This window comes from Petaurus breviceps, unplaced genomic scaffold, assembly GCF_028583685.1.
Source record: "Petaurus breviceps papuanus isolate PSGF00001 unplaced genomic scaffold, PetGlider_PUasm1.0 138, whole genome shotgun sequence".
Classification (NCBI taxonomy): domain Eukaryota; kingdom Metazoa; phylum Chordata; class Mammalia; order Diprotodontia; family Petauridae; genus Petaurus; species Petaurus breviceps.
This window is the reverse complement of record NW_027185694.1, coordinates 24332221-24356074: the sequence shown is the minus strand read 5'-3', so window position 1 is coordinate 24356074 and position 23854 is coordinate 24332221. Positions and strand designations below refer to the sequence as shown.

At 39.1% G+C, this 23854-nt stretch overlaps 1 protein-coding gene across 1 annotated transcript in view; it reads left to right on the top strand.

The window, feature by feature from the left end:
- The window catches only part of LOC138144246 (lipase maturation factor 1-like), a 191752-nt gene that overhangs the window by 104257 nt on the left and 63641 nt on the right, over positions 1-23854 (top strand). Inside the window, exon 3 of the mRNA XM_069065612.1 lies at positions 20693-20876. Within this exon, the coding sequence (XP_068921713.1) occupies positions 20693-20876 (184 nt within the window). The remainder of the gene's footprint in view (positions 1-20692; positions 20877-23854) is intronic.

Below are 23854 nucleotides of genomic sequence, written 5' to 3'. Positions count from 1 at the left end.
ATAGATAGATAGATAGATAGATAGATAGATAGATAGATAGATAGATAGATAGATAGATAGATAGAGATACATACACACATCCATATACACTATATATTATATACGTTTATGTATATATACATATGTGTATATATAAAATCTCATTTGATCCTCACAATAACCCTGTAAGTGCTGTTAAATACCCATTTTATAGATAAGGAAACTGAAGCTGTGTCTTTGGAGATTTGCCCAAGGTTATACTCTAGCCATTTCTCCACCTAATTGTCTCCATGATCTTGTAACCATGTAGTAGAAAGATTGTTCTCCTTGGTGCAGGGGACAGAATTAGAATAAATAGGTGGAAGCTGGAAAAAGACAAGTTCAGGCCTGAAATGAGGAAGAGCTTTCTTGCAGTTGGCACAAACCCTGAATGGAATGGGATGTCTAAGGAAGTGCTAGATTCACTCCCTTTCATTGGAGGTCCTTAAGAAAAGACTGGAGTCTGGATGACCCCCTCCTCAAGTATGGGGTTGTATATATTTTTTTCATGTGAATTGGACTAAATGGCCACTAAGGACCTTTCCAGTTCTGACAATCTGTGACTCTGTGACTCCAGTCAGGGTTCTTTCTGTAGACACAGAAGGCAGTTTGATCATTGAGTGCTCAGCTTTCATCTTTCCATGGCCTCAGCCTCCTAAGTCATTGTTCCTGGCTCAGGAGAAGAGGGAGAAAAGAGCAAAGACTCCATGCTGGCCTTTCCTGACTATCCTAAGCCCTGCAGAGCAATGCCATCCACCCCTATTCTGATTGCTATCTCAGACTGATACTGAGAGGAAATTGAAACCATTTGAATTCCATCACCAATAATTGGGTAAGTAGAGATCCAAACCCGATTTGCCATTTTGAACTTCCAGATGGTGAACATGGTTAAATCTGCATCCTGAAGATAGATAGTGAGAGGAAACTACTTCAACTCTTCCATCTGCAGAAACTGGTTCAGACCACAAATGTAATCGCAAGCAAGGCCAAAGGTAGTACAGCTGCAGAGAGCTGAGAGAAGATGGCTCTCACATGTCTCCAAGGGGAGTGAGTCACATTACACCTCAGCCCACACCCCCAAACAGTCAGCATTGTAGGCTTCCCTGAAAGAAAGTCTGGCAAAATGACGCCGCTCCTTCTGGTCCTGAGTCCAGTCCAGCTGAAAACGGACACCAAGTCAGTAACATATAGAACCTGTGTTGGGCATGTCAGTGCACCAGCCTGCTGGCCTGTACCATTTACAAGCTCCTGCTTTTCTTTGCGCTGGGGACATGTCTGTGCCAATGAGCAGGCACCCTGAAGGCCTGCAGGTAGATATGTTGAAAGGCAAACCAATCCAAAATAAGGAGTAGGGGAGAGAGCTGGGGGTGGGGGAGGGGCATGAGGGGAGTCGCTGTACCATTTTTCTGGCCCAAGGCTTTGGTAACAGTGCAAGAGAGAGAAATATAAGGAATAATTGTTTTTGGGCTTAGAACCAGGAAAACTAGTTTTCCAAATTAATCCAGCGAGAGCCATGAATCCACAGTATTTCATATCACACTTCATAAAACTCCCGTCATAATCCATAAAACTGACATTATTAGATTAAAAGCCTGGGCTCCTCCTATGTGGAGTTCGCTCATTAGACATGCTGTAGTTTTATAACCTTAAAATTCCTACCCAATTACCATGATTAATACTGTGCCTTAATAAAATCCAAAAAGCAGGGCAGGTACCATCTGTTTGTTATAATTGTGTGTTTAAATTTTGCCCAGCTAAAAAGAGATGGAACCTTAGCAAAGAGAAGCCAGAACAAGATTTGGGATGTCAGAATGCATTGGGATGAGAATTACAGAGTGAAGACAAACAATTGTTATCCTTAGGAGTCCCTCATACAAGGTTTTACCAACAGGCTATTTTCCTGTTTCTTGGTTAGCATTACAGAATACTATGTGTATGGACTATTCTATTGGCAGGCTATTTAAATATTGCAAGTTGCATTGGGTACTAGGCTGAGTGATTTCAATGTATAAATTCAGCTGGAGAGGAATGGTTCTGTGAACATTGCTTTGCACTGTTAATGAATTGAATGGATGAATGAATAAATGAATTGGTGAGGAAAATTTGGCTTACTTGAAACATTTCTGACCGTGGTTTTTAATTGGATTATTTAATGCATGTTTTCTGAAGAATAATAGGAACTGATATGGACTTCTCTTTGGGACTAGAAAATGTGGGGGGCAGGGAGGAAATTAGGAAATTGCAGAAAGAAAGGAAGGATTAGATAAATACTCCTTGCTGGCCAAAGTAAATAAGAAGCTGATTCACTACAGATCTACTGGCTAGAGGGTATGCTAAGCTCCAGAAGACAGTTGTTCCTTAACTAACAAAGTATTAGGCTTAGTGTTGACCACACAAATCTATGAAATAATATTAACTCTTTAAAGCATTGACTGAGAAAGTGATTATTTGAATAGCTAGGTATGTCTCCCAAAATTAGCCAATTGGATAGAAGATGAATCCAAGCTCCAAGTGCCCTGTTAATGTGAGTTGTTGTTAATATGTTACCTACTCATTTGAGTAAGTCCAGGTCCACTTACCATATAGCAGTTGACAATGAGTTACTTTATACAGTGGTCACCAAGAACCAGCTCAAGCAGATGAGCCAGTTTTCTTTCAGGTTTTTATCATTATGACCACTGGCCCAAATGTATATTATTTTTAATCCCCAGATATGGAGGACTAGTATAAGTTACATATTTTGTTGTTATAATAATAACATCCAAGCCTTATGAGGGAGGTAACAGACTACTCAGGTAGTCATGACTTAGCTATAAAATGAGCCTGTGTTGTATGGGCCCAATTAAAAAAAAATTCATGATGTAACAATTAATTCAATCAGAATCAAATCAAAATAAATTCAAAATTCCATACCAAAAGTGTCTCAGAAACAAGGCAACACAATAGCATGGCTTTCTGCTAATGGACACAAGTTAAAAGACTTTTGATCAGTTTATAACTTCATTACACAGAACCACTGTGTTGCAGCCAGTAACATCAAATATGCATATAATTTTGTTCTGAGATTGTCCAGTTAATTATCCAATTCTATGGTTACTCAGTAATCATCATTATTTTAGGATGGGGGTGTTGTTTGTTTTAAGATAAAGATGGTCTAGACTTGTGATTTCATCAATGTAGGGAACTGTTGTAAACTATGGTGAGGAAACTCTTACGGAGGCAGATAGTTCTGTTCAGCAGTTAGAGAATAGGAGAAGTTAAATGACTGACCTAAAGTCACCTAAGCCATTATGTCAGAGGTGAACCTTGAAGCCAGGGCTGACGTTTTAGTAGGCTTTCTATTCCCCAGGCTGTCTTTCTTTAATTTTAGTTTTGTGTTATATTACCGAGACCTTTGTAGATAGGCCGGACATCCACTATAGGATCTCATGGTACCTCCATTTACATGTCCTGCCAACATTTTGGAAAATTTTAACTTTCAAGTCACTCTTCTTAATGAAAACATGCCCATGTTCAGAGACACAAGTTGTGATGAGGCATTTTTTTAAATGGGAAAAATGAAGTCTTCTTTAACAGCATGCCAATTTAAAGACCTCAGCCCAAAATTGTGTATTTATCATGGTAATATATACTGTTGAATAGCCCAGATTTGACTTTTTAGAGATAGCCAAAGATTAAGTGTGTGAAATTAGAAATTTATACTCTCTTTAAAAATTGAATTAGGTGTGAACATAAAGAAAGAGACACAATATAGGGAGAAAGAAGTAATAAACAGAGATGAACTTATAGCAAAACATATTCAGATAATCACCAATGAGATTCAGAACCTCCTTCTTCTTGGCTATTAGCTTAAGGCCATCTTATGTTAGGTAGGGTGAATGCAGCTGATATGGCCTGTCTGGACCTCTAGTGAAGCTGGTTTGTGGCCTTGTTTTCATTTATTCTTGCTACTTCTGTTGTCACTAAAAGTATGAAATCATTGACAGAAATTTTAACTCCCAAATGTAACTATAAATGTTACTGATGCCATGGATATTTCCAACGTGCTTTGCAGCTTGCTCATTTTTCTCATATATTGAGGTACATGGTACATGCATTATTATCTCTGTTTTAGTGATTATGAAATAGAGGCTCAGAAATAACTAACATCAGAAAGGCAAAGTGACTTGCTTAGTCCTCAGACTAATAAGTAGCATGAAGGCTGGCACACATATCCTCTGACTCTAAGGTCAGTGTTCTAAAAACTCAGACTAACCTACAAGTTGTTTTGGAAAAATCTGGCCTCCACTGATAATGGTGCATCAAACCCAAAGCTAGATTTTGGATTTCCTAGTCTCTGAATTTGTATTCTGACTTCAATACAAATCATGTAGATGGACAGATTCTTGGGAAGATAAAGGCCAGCTGTGTGCATAGTAAGGCATGGTTAGAAAATAATGGAACCAATCAAAGTTATTGCTTTCAATCTGACCTGAGTGTGGAGGAAATTCTCATTAGTTGGTCTCCGTCTGGAAAATAAATGACTTGATTACATCAGGGGCATTATTTTTCAACGCGTAATCCATTAAGTAGACTTTATTACCTTAATTTTTTATGGTTAAGATGGCAAGTCCCTTTTTGGTGGCATTCAAGTAGAAAAAGAAATCAGCTAATTAATCTAACTAGTCCCAAATCCTAAGAAACATGACTAACTAGGTAAGAATCCAGATCACTCTCAAAACACAAACAGCCTTGAACAGGAATCTACTTTTTCTCTGTAGGATCCTCCACGCTGGGTTATGCCAGCATGTTAAATCATTTATAGCATGTTGGGTTTGAGTAGTAAAGTGGCTAGACTGCTCAGTGAAGCAATCCTTTATACAGAAATCCAGATGCTTCTTGGAACTCACTCCGCTGGGATTGTATCCATGTCACATGTGGCTTGTGTTGCATGCTAGCAAGAGGGCAGCACCCACCCAAGATGCCTCAAGGATTAGAGACCCAAGAAACAATACTGTACGAGGACTCAAGTTAATCGTTCTGGATATTGGCAATGAGTCTTTCCCGACTACTCAAAAGAGCCAATACATTTTGATAAATCGCCTGTCTAGGCTGAAGCAGGGTAGGCAGAGCAGAGAGTCAAGAGATTGTGTCACCTTAGGCAAGCACCTTCCTCTCTCTGGACTTTAGGTTCATCTCTAAAGTTGGACTTAATTATCACTAAGGTCCATAGTTTTATGACAAATTCCAGAATCCTCTACCAAGACTCCAAGAAAGTTATTTTTCCAATTTATTAACTGCAGACTGGCTGGGTGTAGACAGAGGAGTTCTCTCCTTCTGTCATCTGCCCTATAGTGCTGAGGCTACTTGGGCAATTCTGGCAGTCCCAGTTAATGGAAAAAAGCTATTTTATGAAGTCAACAGATTAAAAAGAAAAGAAGTAAAATCCTTCATAAATTATTCAGAGCAAAAATGTTGAGATTCACAGCTGCATGGCAGAAATGTCAGTTTCTCAGTATCCATTTGGCTACCTTCTCAGATGAAGACCATCTCTAGGCAAGTATGTCAAGCCTACAGGTTTTCCTAATTCCCTTTTTGGGAATTCCCTTTTGGTTCCTTTTTTTCCCCCAGGTGTTAAATCATTATCCCTATTTCAGGGACCCATGATTTGAACCCTTTCTTCCCTATCAAAATAGGTGGAGAGGAAGAGACAGAAAGAAGTTAGGACACAATAACCTACACATTGTCTAATTATCTTATTCATTCACACTAAAGTGTTATTTCTTTTTTTTCATTCTTTTTTTTTTCATTTTGTTTTGAGTTCATTTTCAGTCCTCCATCAATAGTATGAACAGATGAAAGATTGATCACATTGGGAAAACTGTTCCTTTCAGTGATCCCAACCTGTTCCCTGGTACCAAATTAACAATAGTCTCTCTGTGATGCTGTATGACTCTGAGTTATGGGATGTTCTAAACTCAGTACTACTGAAAGTATCCTAAAGTGAATAAGATTATGATGGATATAGACTGCAGAAGGTACTACTGAAAACTTGCATGTTTTGTAAGTCAGGACTGGGGACATATATGAGTAGAAAAAGATGGGCTCATCAAATAAAAATAGAAAGTTATATATTGGTTATATAGCCTAAGTATTGTACTGGTAGCCAAAAAAATGAAAAACCAGATAGGTGGGCTTCCATTGTATTAGGGAGATCATTATGAAAGATTACCAAAGTACATGAACAAAAATCCCATAATATGAGAAATTATGCTTTAGTAGTAGGCATTTAATACATTTTTGTTATATTTCCTATTACATATTATTATATCTAGCTGTGCTTATGGAAAGTGTGCTCAAACTGAAGTTATCTTAGAACCATTAAAGTATGGAAAACATCTTTCATTCTGGAGTAAAAAACACTGACTTCTTTTGGAAGAATTTGAGGTATCAGCAAACATAGGGGAACTTGATGGTAAGGAAAGACAATAACCTACAAGATCCCATTAAGCAGTCAAGATGGTGATATAAAAATTTCTTACCAGCAGAGCAACTCCAACAAAACTTTAAAAGTGCACCAAAGGCAATAGTGGCTTTAAAAAAGGGAAATGTTTTCTATCTAATCTAGAACTAGACAAGAAGGTGACCAGAAGCTTGTGGGTACCCTGATCAAGTGTATGCCAGCCCAATCTTCAGTAAACAAAGTCACAAGCCAACAGAATATTGGCCGTGGGCTGTTGAAGTCACGACAGGGGATGGAGCCAGCCCCTGATAAGTCAAATTTGTAAGGAGCCAGGACTGAGCAGTGCATGCTTACCTTGAGGCCCCCTAAAAGGTCTTAAGCCAGTACTTCTGTTGGAGCCACAGCAGGAGAGTGCCAGCTCTCAGTGGATGTCAACACCCAAGTAACCTATGCTGAAGGGGCCTCCAAGAGACCCCTAGACCATCCTGACCTTCAATAAGGTAGACAGGGCACCAATAGGGGATAGACTTCCTGGTGAATGACCACAAGAAGAAAGAGATGAGACTAAGGCAGACATTTATATTGGACCATCAAGGCATGAAGGCAGTGCATAGGAACTGGTCCCACTAAACCTTCCCATCAAGAAGTAGCATTTATACTACAGAGGTGACAAGATTAGGCAGGACATTAACCTCAACTAAGATTGCAGTCCTAATCCAGGCACTGAGGCTGAAGATGTGAGTAAACAGAAAATTCTAAATACAATGAAGAAATAGGATGGTTTAGCAGAGTTGAACCCAGAAACAGAGTAACTCCACAATAAGTACAAGTAGAAGTTCAGGATAAAACTCTATATCTTGCCCCAAGAGTAGATGGAAGAAATGAAAAAAGATAGGGGTAAAATTTACAAGTAGAATAAAAGGATGAAAATGACTCCATTAAAAAGAAATTGAATTGAGCAAATAGAATTCAGATATTCTGTTAGACAACAAGAAATATTAGAACAAAGCTAAAAGACTGGATATTTAGAAGAACATCTAAGATACCCACTACCAAAAAGAACCAACCAGGAAAACAGAGTGAAGAAAAATAGTTTAAGAATCATCAGACTCAGGGCAGCTAGGTGGCGCAGTGAATAGAGCACCAGGCCTGGAGTCAGGAGGACCTGAGTTCAAATCTGGCCTCAGATACTTAACACAAAAAATAGCTGTGTGACCTTGGGCAAGTAACTAAACCCCCAATTGCCCTCCAAAAAAGCAAAAAAAAAAAAAAGAATCATCAGACTCTGTAAAAATTATGACCGAACAAAGACTTTACCGATCTGTCAGAACTAGAGTGCAAAATGAATACAACAAAGAATGTCATAGCCAAAATCCAAAGCTTCTAAGTCAAAAAAATAATACACCAAGCAACCAGAAAGAATTGAAATACCACTGAGCCACAGTCAGGGTTACACAAGACTATGCTGCAACTACTATTCAGAAAGGGAAATGCTGGAATACATTATTTCAGAAGGCATAAAGTACAACTTATCCTGCAAACTTGGGTTTAAAAAAGTGGACCTCTACCAAAATAAAATACATTCAAGCATTTTTTTAAATTATAAAGATCCAAGCTGGTTAGAATTTTTGAAATGTAAATACAAACAAAAGAAACCTAGAATAATTAATACATTAGAGCAGTGGAAAGGAGCTAAATGACAATGGAGTATTTGCATTCCAAAAAAAGAGAAAAGAAACAAGTGTCCATTCAGAATTCTAATATCTTTAAGACATAGAGGAAGCTTAAGAAGATAAACACAGAGTTGAAGGGTGGTTTTGTGCTGTTTTGTTGATTGTAAGAGATAAAATAAAAAGGAAGGAAAAAAGAATACTATGGGGAAGAAAAGGGAAGAACTTGTAGTGCAATAATAAAATATATAAACATGGATGGATCAGTAGAGAGGGAATGGGCATCTCATGAACCTCACTCCAATCTGAGTCAGGCAAAAGGGGTTGTACAACATATGTACATGTGTGTGTCAGTATTTGTGCATGGAGAGAGAGAGATTTCAATCCACAGGGATAGGGAGAGAGGAAATAGAGTTTAAGGGGGAATACAGAGTTGGAAAGTCACAAGCAAAACACACTATTATTTAGGGTTGCTGATCTTTATTTTTTCCTTTGATTTCTTATGAACAAGAAGTAACCAATACTCTCTTATTCTGATTTACTTACCTTGGAATTTGAAAGGTTTCTGTTACTGCTCTGTGAATTCTTTTGATCTATATTTTGTTGCTGGCTTCCTATATTTCTGGGCAATTTTCCTTTATGATTTCCTGAAGTATATCATGCAGCCGTTAATGTCAGCCATTAATACATTATCACCAAACTGTACCATAACATTTGGAAACTATGTTATTAAATTGTTTAGCTGACCAACCAAGATTCACATCATATGGCTGGTGACAATCTAGTCTAGTGCTTGAGTCCCTCCTATGGGCATTAGTCTGTTGACTGTTCTACTTAAAACATTTATAGTTCATAGGAAGGTAACTGTCCCAGGTAATGTTGTTTCACCTACTCTGCTTTCATGGACCCAACTTACATCATTAAGTGGGAGGGGGCTGTATTTATTTGTTATAGATCCAAGATGTATTTTTGCCGTACAAAGCCACAAATAATGTTGCAGGTTTCTGCCAACCCCAAAGAATCCATTTCTCCCATGAAATAGTTTAATTCATTTCAGATTTTTACTGTGCTATCTGCCAGCACCATTGCCTGCCATGCAGAGTAATAGCAATAAAATCCAGACTTGCTGTCTCCCACCACAGTTATTTCTGTTTGTTCCTTTCCTCCAGAGAACAGGTTTGCTGAACGTGGCAGCAGATTTCTTCCTTGCCTATCGATAGGAATGCCTAGAGTTGTCACCAGAACTTTTCTTTAGGATTAGGGATTAGGAATAAATTCTGTTGCTACTATTCAGACAGACAGTGCTAAAATGGATCTTATTTGTATCTTCATTGTTGTTTATTCCTCCTAACCAAGGGCATGTGAACTCAGGAGTAATAATAATGATGGTTATAAACCACCTTTACAAAGTGCTTTAAGGTTTACAAACACTATCCTCACCTTATAAGGTAAGAACTACAAGTTTCCTCATTTTACAGATGTGAAAACTGAGCCACAGAGAGATTAATGAGCGTCTGATGGTCCTAGTTAATAAGAAGTAAAGCAGGGAACACACAGATCTATCTTGATTCCAAGCCTGGTGTTCTCTCAGTTATACTACCCCACTTCTCATAAGAATGTGAGGTACAACCGGGACTGCCATAAATGTTTGTGAATATCCATTCTTAGCAGAATAAGAACACAGTGGGATGACACCCAGCCAAACACTGGGGATGTCACTGTGGCCTTACCCCTCTCAACCTCGTTAGTCTCTTCCCGCACTCTTCCTTTTTCTGGCTGCCTGAAGAACAGTTTCTAACCACTAAAGGTCATCTTTGCCTCCCAACAAACCATCTATACAACAACCTATTTCCTACTTCTTTATACCCCTTAGTACTGTAGCAGATCTACAGACTTAATCAGCAACTCCTCGTATTGGCTATTCGAATTATGTAGAATATAACCCAAGGAACTCTCTCCTGAGAACCATACTCTCCTGGCATCGATGCCCCACCCTTTTTTACCAGTATCTTACCTCCAAAGTCTCTGCTTTTGTTCCTGGGGAGTAAAGGGAGAGAAGGGGAGAAATAAAGTCAATCTTCAACACAACGTCCACACATTTAATCTCATGACTTCAAGCATTCCTATGATTTTATTAGTAACCTCATTTTCACTTTCATGTTATTTGTAGCTATGTGCAATACAACAAATATGAACAAGTTTCCAAGACTGTGCCACTCATGGTTTCCAGGAACCTACCCCCCTATTTTCCATAGGTTTAATGTAACAACATTTGCATTTTTTGCTTTTGTACCATTTTCTAAGAATAGTACCTTCATGAAAGTTGAAGACTGACCTCCTAAGTCTAGCCAATAACTAAATAGTAAAAATAGTTATTATATAATAAAATATATAGGACCAAATGAAAATCTTTAGAATTGTCTGAATCATCTCATGTAATTGTAGCAGCAAGCACCCCAGAATCCCCAGGGTGGCTGCCAACACAGGTTCTTAGATCTGCTTTTCTAAAGGAAAGCAACTCAAAATGCATTAACAATCTTGCTTTAATCAATCAAACATATCATTTACCTAGTTCAGGGGAAAAGGTCAGCACCCCAAACTTCAGAGTATACAAAGGTTACAAGAAGAAGTTACAAGACAGAGAAACATTTCAAGCAGACAGGCCTCCAACTGTCCAACCATTACATCCATACCTAGTCAGTTACCAGAGAGGGAAGCATGAACATGTGGTTTTTTCAAAGCCGGGGGACTCTCAACAGCTGCCCAGAGTCTCATCTGGTCAAATCACACAACACTTCTCAAAGTGAGACCCAAAACAAAGCCTCACATCAGAATTTATATAGCCTTCTCCTGGGTCAGAAAATGTAACAACCCTCTTGATCCACTGCCCAATCACAAAGTATCTCCTGAAAAACAAGCCTCCCACCACAGGCTCCAGGTGCACTTAAGCCTATCAAAGGGGCTAGGAGCAGGGAAAATCTTACACAATACAATCTTAGAAAGATGGCAACAACATAAATTTACATTCCCATTAAATTAAATAATATCAAATAATATTGGCTTAGAACCACAAAGAGAAGAATGTAGTAGAACAGGTAGCCCAGGCCTAGCCTTAGCCTGGGTAGAATGAGGTTATCTTCTTCTCCAATACTTTTTCTCTATTCCTGTAGCTATCATACCATGAAACCCAACAGGTCTATCAAGGCACCCCAGTTTCCACCAGAGGTAGGGAGTGTTGTTGATGAAAGACCACCAAAGGGTATCATGAGCTCTTATGAGTTGGTGTCTTTATGGACCTTCTTGGCAACTTCTTTGGTTTTTGTGAATAGGGCAAAAGGGAAACACTTGGAATTGCCCAAACCATCCTGTGTAGTTAGCACCAAACAGTATCAGGTCTCTGGTGACATAAAAAATATTTCCTTTCTGATTATGGAGATTTAGAAATTTGGAGTACTTTGCTTTACCAACTCCCTTTACAAAAACCACACCTGTCCCATCAGGAAGGCAGATGGCACCTAATATCTTACAATGGATTATAGAGAGCTGAATGAATGCCTGTTACTGCAGCTATTCTTGACTATATCATTGTGGTTTACCAGCTAGTCCCAGGCCCAGGAGGAGTTGTATTAACCCCACACCCACTTTTTTTCTCTACTCCTGTGGCTGAAAGTAGTCAGGTCACTTTCACCTGAGGAGTCCAGTATATCCTCACTGTCCTTCCCTACAGCTATCTGAATTCTCCTTATGCTGCCAAATTCAGTTGGGCAGAGACCTAAAAGAGGCTTCCCTTCCTGAGGGCATTGATGTATGCCACTACATGGATGATATCATATTAACTGGGCCAAACAGTGCCAGGTGTGTTTTCCCCTATTTCTATGACTATCATATCAGAGAACTTCCAATAGGGTAGATCAGATGGTGGCCCATATGAGGGATGAAGTAGGGGGGAAAAACCCAAAGAAAATCCAGGGAGTCTCCTCAGTCAAGTTTAGGGAAATATGGTGAATAGGGAGATTCTAGATGATTCCAGACATAGCCTAGAAGATACTGACTCACATAACCTGAAAAGAGACTTATCAGACTCTTGGAGTTTTGGAGAATCTATATTGCCCCCCAAGTATTTTAATGACCCTTACTTCAAATCATCTGCAAGTCTGCATCTTTTGAGTGAGGCCCAGAAGAAGATACAGCCCTTAAGTGAGCCACCCAGCAATCTCTCCCATTGAGCCATTAAGATACTGTGGGTCCCATGTTTTTGGTGACCGCTATCCATATAGATGAGGCTTTTAGTGGAGTCTTTAGCAAGAACATTGGGGTGGCCAGAATAAGTGACCTTTAGATTTCTGGAGCAGTAAGCTCCCCAAAGGTACTTGCTATACCCATTTTGAAAAGCAGTTGTTTACTTGTTATTACTGGACCCTAGCTGCTACTGAACAGGTATTGGAAAGCCATAAAATCACCCTTCATCCAAAGTTGTCCATTGTCATTTGGGTGAGGCAGAATGCTGCCCCCTCCCCCAACAAGATGGATCAATAGAGAACAGAAAACTTCAATCATTAAACAGAAATGTAACTTTCAGAATTATACTTGCCAAGGTCCCTTGGGTGTCTGTACCCTTGACATACCAGTTACTACTTTGCTAGAAATTGAGACCTCCAATCTAAGCCTGATTATGTGCCTCTTCTGTTAGCCCAATGGGTCCTTATCCATAAGGACCTAACTCTTGAGCAATGTGGTTGTGCTGAGTTTACCAACAGTCCCACCACTATAAGAGACATAAGCAACTGGACTTAAGTACTGTTACTCTGTTAAGAGGAGATACCCTAGGGAATGGGGATATGCGTAAATTCTCTCAGTGGGCTAAGTTGTAGGCCATATGGCTGGTATGGGAGAGAGCTTTGAAGGATGGGTCAAATGAGATCTCTTTCTACTCAAACAGAACCTTGAACTCTCCCCAAATACCAGGCCCCCAGCTCCAGTTGGTGAATTTTTCCTTACCTTTCTAGAGCCCTCTCCTTACCAGGCCTCCTTCTGAATACTACCCCCTCACTTTCCAGCACTCATTTATGTTTTGTCTCTCACCATTGGAACGTTAGCTCCTCGAAGGCAAGAACTTCCATTCTTGTTTGGATTTGTATCCTCAGCACTTTAAATAGTTCCTAGCATACAGTAAAGCACTTAATAAATATCCTGTCTGCTTGTCTAGCTATACTGACTCCTAGGTAGTAGACAAGGCTGCAGCATGTCCTTATTTAAGGATTTTTAAAAAGACTCACCAATGAGATACAAGTATCAATTTATTCAAGTGAAGCTTCAAGTATGGACCTGATGATAGACTGTATATTTCTTGCCCGAAGACCAGCCTAGCTAAATTCAGAGAGGCTCATTAACACGTTGGCCAAGGAACTCACAAAAGTCATCTACTAAAACAGAAGGAACTGCAATTTGTAACAGAGTGGGAGTATTCATGCCAACAAAAGCACAGGTGCTTTCACTACTGAAAAAGAGTTATGATCATTAATAAACACATTATTATTATCATTATTAATCATAATAATAGCATTTATATAGCACCTATTCTGTGATAGGCACTGTGCTAAGTGCTTTACAAATATTTCTCATTTGATCCTCAAAACAACCTTAGGAGGTAGGTACAATTATTATTCCTCATTTTACAGTTGAGGAAATTGAGAGCTTAAGTGACTTGCCCATGGTCACATAGCTAGTAAGTGTCTGAGGCCAGATTTAAAGTCAGGTCTTCGTGACTTCAGGCCCAGCGTTCTATCATTATCAATAACAGCTAACATTTATATAGGGCTTTAATATACACAAAGAAATTTCCTCATATCACCCATGTTTTATTTGACCCCTGGACCCTGACATGACAGACCTAGATAAACTTGATAAAGCATCTCACATTTTCTCTGATTTATGTACTCACCCAGGGGAATTCTGGTAACTCTAGTATCTACCTCATTTTGTCTTTACCCAGGTGGCACTTGAGAACGTCAGCAGCATGTGATACTTCCACAGAAAGGAGTGTCTTCAAGTCCCCTACAAGCACTTAGGCTAACAAGGACATAAACATATAGTTTGTTTTATCTAACACCATAAAATACAGAGAAAATCAAGAGAGCCTCTTCCCTTTCTACAGGAACTCTGTTTCTAAGGCACCCACTAACGTCCTTCTGACTTAAAATACTACCTTCTAAGGAAGTATTGCTCACCCCCATACAAACGAAGATCTCAATCAAGATTGCTAAAAAGTTTGAAATTTCTTTCTCTCACAATGAGCTCCGACTTCCCCAAAAACCTATACTATTCTTCCAGCTTACTGTACTGCCATCCTCCCATGCAAGGCGAGATTTTAAAGATTCATTAGAGAATCAACACCCTGGACCTGTGCAGCCTGTATGACATATACATGCTCCCATGCAGGGAGGGACAAGATCCAGGTTACCTCACTGAGTCCTTGATTCCATGCCTGGCTGAAACCTCTGTGAGACTATAGAAGGCTCTGAATTCCAAGATGATCAGTCACATTTATATAGCATTTTCAAGTTTACAAAGCATTGTCCCTTAGAATTGCTATGTGAAATGGACAGTGTTGCAGATCTAACTGTCCCATTTTATAATAAGGAAAGCGAGGCTCACATAACCTAGGTAAGTCTCCCAAGCCCGACAAGCCAGCAAGCTTTAGAACGTTCAGTGCTTTCTCTTGGTTTTCCCTCTGCCTGTGTGACCCCCTTTCAGTCACCTGAGTTGGATCTTTATTCCTGTCGTGTCACTCTCAGTATCCTCCAGTGAGAGAGACAGACAGACAGATAGTCTCATTTAGTGATATCCTCAGTTCCTATGGGCTCAATTATCATCTCTATGCACGTGATTCCCTATTCTGTATATCTCCATATTCCCAGATATATACATATACACATATGAAAAATTTTCCACTAGATGTTTTGAATTAGATGTCCTATTGGCATCTCAAACTCAACATTTCCAAAACAGAACTCATATTTCTCCTCAAACTAACTCCTCTTCTGAATTCCCCTATTTCTGGTGATGGTACACCATTCTTCCACTTAAATTCTCGGCGTGAGCATTTACTCCTCAGAAATTGGCAATCACTACAAATCAGAGCTTGATGTGTTATTTTATTACTTTCTAGTCTTAAGAAAATAATACAAATTAAATTTAAGAGTGATCAACTAGGTAGCACAGTGGATAGAGTGCCAGGCCTGGAATCAGGAAGGCTTGTTTTCCTGAGTTCAAATCTGGCCTTGGCCTCACACTTAATAACTGTGTGACCCTAGGCAAGTCACTTAACCCTCTTTGCCTCAGTTTTCTTATCTGTAAAATGAACTGGAGAAGTAAATGGCAAACCACTCCAGTATTTTTACCAAGAAAACCCCAAATGGGGTCACAAAGAGTCTGACACAACTGAAAATGATTAAACAACAACAAACTTAAGAGTGTGTGCATACCTCTCTGCCCACTCCCCCAACAGCCCATTAGTTAAACATTTACCAGTACCTCACTTTTGTTCTATAAACACTGGAACTTCAGAGGACTACAACTCAGGAAATAGAGTCATCACTGTAGGAGGCCTGGTGACTATAGGATTAGGATGATGATGATGATGATGATGATGATGATGATGTGGAAGATGAACAGCTGGAGCACCCTCTCTGGAATCAGGAAGACCTGGCCTTACACGCTTAGTAGCCATGTGGGCAAGTCACTTAACTAACTGCCTTAGTCTTCTCATCTTTAAAATGGGGATAATAACAATGTTAGAGTTAGCAACCCCTCAGGTTGTGAGGGAAAATAAAGTAATACTGGTATAGCACTTTGGAAACCTTCGAGCCTAGGGTGACATCACTCCCTCTTAAGACACCAGAGTTAGATGCTAATAGAGAATTACTGTTACCTGTAGTAACAATAAATATCTGGAAATTAGATGTCAAATCTCACTGATTTTAACTAGTTGAGGAGGATGGATAAGGCTCCCCTACAAATGGGGAAAAGTCTGGATTATAAACCAGTTTGAAGGAAAATCAATTTATTGCTTTTAAGTTTATTAACTCAAAGGAGCCTAAGAAATTATTACTCAGTAGAGGTCTTAATGGGATCAAATTTAATGCATAGATAAGAGTGATTTGTAATTGCCATAGAAATTAGGAATATGTGCTTCTAGATACTTGAAAGCAAATACTTTTTTAAAGCAATCTCCCTAAAACATATATATATATGTATGTTTTCACTAAAATATTCCAAATTAATGGAGTCTGAATTAATGAGTTTTTATTGTTTCCATGTCTGTCAGAGAGCCAAAAGAAATCAATTTTTGGCTGATCCTAGTGTCTTCTGTAGCCAAGGAAATTTCCATGGGTCAAGATTAGAGTAAATTCATGGGCACCCAAAAGGGAAGTCTCTATTTAAAGAGATGAAATTTACTAGACTCATATTTCTCTTCCATTAGTAAAATTTAACAAAAAAATAAAATCACACAACATATAGATGTCTAGAAAATTTTTTAATGAAATGTTCTTCTCTGCAGCTAACCATCTTGGAGCCTTAAACACTGAAAGACTAAGTAGTGTGTCCAGGGTCACACCATCAGTATGTGTCAGGAGTTAGACTTGACTTCAGGTCTTCTTGGCCCTTTCCCCAAAAACCAATGTCTCTCTAATGACAAATAATAAAACAGTAATGATTTTCATTTGGAATTCTTTTCATCATGAAGACTGAATGTCCTGATAATGTAAAAAGATATCTTCATATCAAGAAAAGAGTAATTAATTGCGAGATAATCATAGAATTGAAGAGTTGGAAGGATTGGAGAGATCATCTTGCATCCCTACAGCTTTCCCAATGATTTTGGTCTTCAAAAATTAACTCTCAAAGTTGACTGCTGCTGTTTGAATTTCATTCTCAAAGAAGACCATGACATCATGGAGGTGATACCTTGACATCCAAGTAAATTGGATTTGAGTGAGGGAGGACTGTGCAAAGTCACTAGCCTCACTTTCTCCTCCAGAGGCCAGATATAGATAAGGACATGGAGATGGCCCAGGATGCAGTGGGGAACCTTGGCCTTTTCAAACTAAGGTCTTAACAGCTCTCTGACTGAACCAATGCCTATTCACTGATATTCACTCCCAAAGTTAGCTACTCCATTTCTAAAGAGCTCCAGTGGTAAGGAAGTTTTCCTTGGTATTAAGCTAAAATCTGTCTGTAGCTTCTCTCTACTGGTCTTAGTTCTGACCTCTAGGAAAACATAAACCAAGTCTAACTCCTTCTCTAGGTAATATTATTCAAATGTTGACACCTGACTATAAAAAAATGAAAATTTGACTTCTTGTTTTCTTATGACTGAGATCAGTTTAATAACATCAGTGGAGTCTTAATTTTCCTAACAGCTTCATACTTAACATACTACTCTGTGCCATCTAATTTGTAGAGTATGCTCAGGAAACAAGGTTATGAAAAGCATTTGATTTTTTAAAGTTAATTTCACTGATATCATGGGAAAATCAGATGTATTTTAATTCCTTGAACAAGACTTTTGGCAGCTTAAAAAATTATTGGTTTCAGCTCCCTTTGATTATAATATTCACAATGCCCCATATTTAGGAATGTTACTTAGGATACATTTTTATATGAATATTCAAAGGGCCTGTAATTTCATCAGTATGAAGAACTCCTGATTTGAGCTTACAGTTATGTTAGTGTGGAAACTCCCGATATGTTTATAGCACCAGCATATGACTTAGAAGATAAGTCTTAGGAGAATAGCATGAGTCACGTAGAGGTTAGATGACTTGCCAAGGGCCCCCACCATTAATACTTTTCAGAGACAGGATTTGAAGCTATGTAACCTAACTCCAAGCTTAGCCCTCTATCCACTTTGCCAAGCCGCCTCACATACAGCTTCATAACTAAAATCAAATAGATTTTTATTCAGTTATAAAGTCCTGAAATACTATTATTGGTTACCATGTATAAAGACATTAAGATCTATGCCAGATTATTGTAGACAGCATTTGCAAGAAATGTCTAAACTTTGTTTTGCTGCCGTTCAGGTATCTAAGTTGGAGGTGAGTATTAAATGTGCACATTCAAGTCAAAATGAACCGATTTTAGAAATGATCTTTGATCACAGTCATATTATCCCAGAATCTAAGAGTTTGAGCATCGGGAAAGACCACCAGCAATGGTCAAAATCTTTTTGGATCATGACCACATCATTCATGGAGTGAACCAATCCCTTCAGTTTTGTGTCATCTGTATATATGATGAACACACCATCCATCCTCTAATCAAAATCATGGACTAAATTCAGTTCCTTTGAACCAAGCACAGATCTCTGAGTCCTCCACTGGAGACTTTCTGCCACACTGATTCTGAACCAGTAGCAACTGTTACATGGCCTTTCCCTCATTTAGTCTTTTGGTAATCCTGTCAAAAAAAACAAATGAAGTTAGCCTGAACACAATCTGTTTTTGATGAAGCCATGTTTGCTCTTCGTAATCGCTTCTTCCCTTTCTAGATTTCATCATCCATTTCTTTAATGGTCCTTTCTAGAATTTCCCTAGACCCAACTCACCATCCTATAATTTGCAGCCTGTGTTCCCTTTACTTTTTTTTTAAACTGGAATAACATTTGCCCTTCTCCAATACTGTGATGCCTCCCCTCTTTACCATGATCTTTCAGATATCACTAACAATGTCAGCTGTCACATTTACCAACTTTTTTAGGACCCACAGATATACTTCATTTGGGTCAAGTGAAAGAAATAGAGTATGATAAAAAGAAATACACTAATTATAATTTCCAAGAGATTTGGTCCTGAAGAATAGTTGAGAAAATTCATCCTTCCCTCCTTCTTCGCAAAGGTCAGGGGATTTACAGGTAGGGAACATTACATACAATGTCAGATCAGGTTTATGTCTTGGAGACTTTTACCAAATTTCCTTTTCTTTTTAATTTCTAACATGTAATATTTTATTCCCCCCCCCAATCACATGTTAAAATAATTTTTTTAACATTTGGGTTTTTTTTAAGCTTTGAGTTCCAAATTCTATCCATCCCTCATTCCCTTCATTCCCCCTTGCCTGAAATAGTAAGCAATCAGATAAAGGTTGTACATGTGCAATCATGTAAAACATTTCCATGTTAGTCATTTTATACAAGAAGTTTCAAAGAAAGAAAGTGATGCTTCAGTTTGTATTAAGACAGTATCAGTTTTTCCTCTGGAGGTGGATATTATGTTTCATCATTAGTCCTTTGGGATTCTCTTGGACCATTGTATTGCTGGGAATAGCTAAGTCATTCACAGCTCTTCATCCTACAATATTGCTGTTACTGTGAACAGTGTTCTCCTGGTCCTGCCCACTTTTCTTTGCATCAGTTAATGTAAGCCTTTCCAAGTTTTTCTGAAATACTGCTTGTCATTTTTTATAGCACAACAATACTCCATTACAATCATATACCACAATTTGTTTAACCATTCCCCAATTGATGGAAACCTCATGATTTCCAAATCTTAACCACCACAAAAAGGCTGTTATGAATATTTCTGTACAAAGAGGTCTTTTCCCTTTTTTATTTCTTTAGTATACAGACCTAGCAGTCGTGTTGCTGGGTCAAAGGGTATGCACATTTTTATAGCCCTTTGGGCATCGTTTCAAGTTGCTCTCCAGAATGGTTGGATCAGTTCATAACTCTACCAACAATGTATTAGTGTCCCAGTTTTCCCACATCCCCTCCAAAGTTTGTCATTTTCCATCAATCTTTTTTTTTAATTCTTTGTTACAAAGGCTAGCTCACTGGTAGGGAAAGGGGCATGGAGAGATTCAGAAATGACAGTGATATAAAAATAAAACATGTCAATAAAAATATTGCAAATAGAAAAAATACCACTTGAAATAGACCTACTTTTCTGAAGTGTATACATATCATTGGACCTAGAACTGAAAGAAACTTTAGGTAATCTAGCCTAAAATCCTCATTTTGCAAGTGAGGAAATTACAAAGTCAAAGGCATAGAAAGTGGCAGAACTGGAATTCACATTTAGCATCTTCTGGCTCCAAATCTAGCCTTCTTTCTACAACACCACAATGTATCCACTACGATGGAAACCTTCCTTTGATTCTTTCAGTGCATACCACTGTAGAACTTGAGCTGTCCATCTGTCATCCCTTGATCTTGCTATAGGACAGGCTCCCTTCCATTTCCTGTTCCACCTGTCTTTAATGATTCCTTTTACATCACTTTTTACCCATGGGTCATCCCTGTTAATATGATATAGCTTTTTTACATCTCTCAATTGTCCTTTGGGTCACCTGAAGTTATGATTCCTTTGAGATGTAGTGTTCCACTTATCACAGCCATTTTTAAACCACCAAGTGCCATAGAAATAGGAGCTAATCATTGTTATTCTATTTTCTCTTCTGGGGGGGGGGGGGGCTGGGACTGGTCCATCAGCTAGGAAAGGTGCTTCTGTTAGAGGGAACTCCTTCCAATAGAACCTTTTCTTTTCTTTTTTTTCCACCTTAGGTGATTCTTATCATTAGTGGAAACCTGAGCTTTCTAAACTGGTTGACCATCATTCCCAGTATTGCCTGCTTCGATGATGCTGCCTTGGGGTTCCTATTTGGCTCTCAGTCGGGAGGTGTTAAAGATCAAGTCCACAAAATGCAGCTTGAAGAGGCAAAGGAAAATAAGCCCCCTGTGAGATATGGTAAGTTATTTTCCAGGAAAAATAAGTTTTCAAAACAATGGTCTCCACCCAAATTTCCTAAGGGCATATCCAGGTATAGTATAATGAGAAGGTTATGGATGATTTGCATTTGTCTACCTAGAGGGCACAGGCTGTGCTTCCTGTCAGGCAGTCTTCTTGTTAGAATGTTTTCTGGCTATGTTGAATGTTGTCATTTCTTGAATTTTTTCTTCTCAAATCCTATTTGCCTAAAAATTGTCATGACCTTTTGCATCTATAAGAGACATAGGCCAGGATTCAGGACAGAGGAATCTGTTCCTAACTCTACAACTAATTCATAGTGTGAACTTGGGTAAGTCACTTCCCTCTCAGCCTCAGTTTCCCTTTCTATACATAGGTGAAGGAGGGGTGAATGAGAAAAGTGCTGAAGTCCCTTCTGGCTCTGAGGTGTAATAAAGATTTCTTTTTAGGGTGAAGAGATGGTGGCATCCAAGGAAGAGAGACCTAGACAGGGAAGGGAATTGGATGATGATGGGGCTTCCCATCAAGTTCCCAGGAACTTGCCTTAGCTACAGTTGAGAAAGCATTACTGTAGAAGAGCCATCACATTTGAATATTTGCAGGTATAGTACTAGGCATTATGGATACAAATACAATCTCCAGGGCCTTGGAGACAGGGAAAAGATGTGGCCCAATTAGCTGTGTTAACTTTTCTGGGCCTCAGTGTACTTCCCTGTAAAAGGAGGAAATTGAATTAGATGATATCAAAAATGCTGTCAGCACCACAGTCTATGATTTCTTGAAATAAAGCACTAGGAAAAAAAAAACAGGCTTTGATATAACCCAACAAATGGAGCTACTTGACCATACCCTAAACCCAAATCACTCTGGCTCTCACTTATTGGCCAATAATAGATCCCAGCACAAGCCTCACTTGGTCATTGTTTGGGTTTGGTGGCCCAGAGTGAGTTTAAATAGCAATTGTTTCTGTTCCGGACAGAAACCTTGATGATCTTCCCCTCTCAGACTGATTTTTTTTTTTTTTGAGGAGGTAATAGAAGCAATTTTTTGCTTTGTTTCTTACCTAGCCTTAATCACTGATTGAGTGTTTTCACAGACAAACGGAGACTTGGGAAATACCTTAGCTTAAAAAGGCCAAGGTCTCCCGCTGAATACAGGGTCATCTCCTGTTGTCCTAATCTCTGTATTACCACTGGACACAGATGGGTCTGGAGAGGAGAGTGAGGCTGGTGGCTCTGCACAGTCTTCCCTCACTTAAATCCAATTCACTTGCAAATCAAGACATCACCTTCCTGATGCCATGTTCCTCTTCCAGAATGAAGAACAAACAACAATAATAAATTCTGGTACAGAATTTGCAGTATATGTGCACTACATATTATATTAACACAGAAGTAGGCATCTAAATGGAGCAATGACTAGAGTGCCAGGCTTGGAGTCAGGAAGATCTGAGTTCAAATCTGGCCTTAGACACCAACTGAATGACCTTGGACAAGGTCATTCACTTAGCCTCTCATTCCCTCAGCTGTAAAATGGGGATTGTAATAGCACCTACCACACAGTGGTGTTCTGATGACCAAATGAGATAATATTTGTAAAGCATTTAGCACACTGTCTAGATAGAACATAATAGGTATATGCTAGCTATTGTTGTTGTTATTATTATTATTATTATATAAAAATAATACCTTCCCTGTCTTCAGTGACGAGCTTTTTTGATAACAGAATCCAAGAATCTTAGGGCTGGGAGGGAACTCAGTAGACATTTGGTCAGTCAAAACTTGGAAAACAATTCCTTCTACCCCATACCTGAAAAGTGGACATTCAGGGCCAGGCACTGCAGATCTAAACTCTCTCCCACATAAGAGCCCTTCAAATATTTGAAGACAAATATTGTGTTCTCCTGCTCTAAATCTCCTCTAAGCTCAACAACTCCAGTTGTTGCTGTTGGTGTCGGTGTTGTATCTTCAAACAGTCCTCATGTAGCGTGGTTCCTGTCCTGTTCCCTTGGTATGCCCTCACTGCTCCGTTGGCCCAGCCTGCCATCCCCACTCTGGATTCTAGCCCTCCTAAAATGAGGCACCAGGATATTCCAGATGCCTAGGATAGAACTGCCCTCTCCTTTCCTCCGGACGCTAGTCTTTTAGTAATGCAAAGATTGCTCTCGTGGCTGCCACATTTCATAAGTGACTCATGTTAAACCCACAAGCCACTAAGATTCCCAGGTCCTTTTCACAAGAATTGCTTTCTAGGCATTTAGCTATCTAGATGAAGGAACAAGCTCAAAGTGGGCAAATCTCTGCTGCAAGGTAATATAGCAACTAGTGGATGAACGAAGACTATTGCCCAGATCTTCTCATTCTCACTTAGGTGTTCTCAGTGCTGCACCATAAAACCTCTTAACACGGCATTCAGCAAGGACACCACCACCGACTCTGTGAAGGCCCTGCGACTGAAGCACATCAGTCCAGGCATCCGTGTGAACATCCAGTGTTAGTGTACAGGGCAATGTACGGATGTAACAGCGGGAGTAGGAAATTGGGATGACTCCAGGACGTATCCTACCCATAAAACTTCCTTTTATGTGGAAAAGGAATTGTACTTTATACTCAGAGAGACGCGGCTCTGACATGGATTAGCTGTATAACCTTGGGCAGGTCTCTCCACTTCTCTAGTAATGATTTCATTTATGTAGTGTTTTAAGATTTGTAAAATACTTTATGTAAGTAGGGTGAGGATCACAACATTTGACCTTCAACAACACCTACCTTGTGGAGTTGTGCTGTTATTTTCCCCATTTTACAAATGAGGAAACTGAGGTCGAGAGAGGTTAAATGACTTGCCCAGGATCACTCATCTAGTAAGTGGCTGAAGCACAATTTGAACTAAGTTCTTCCTGACTGCAAGTCCTTCCCTCTACCCACAGCACCACTGAGCCTTGTTTCCCTCATCTATAAAATTGGGATAATGATATCTGT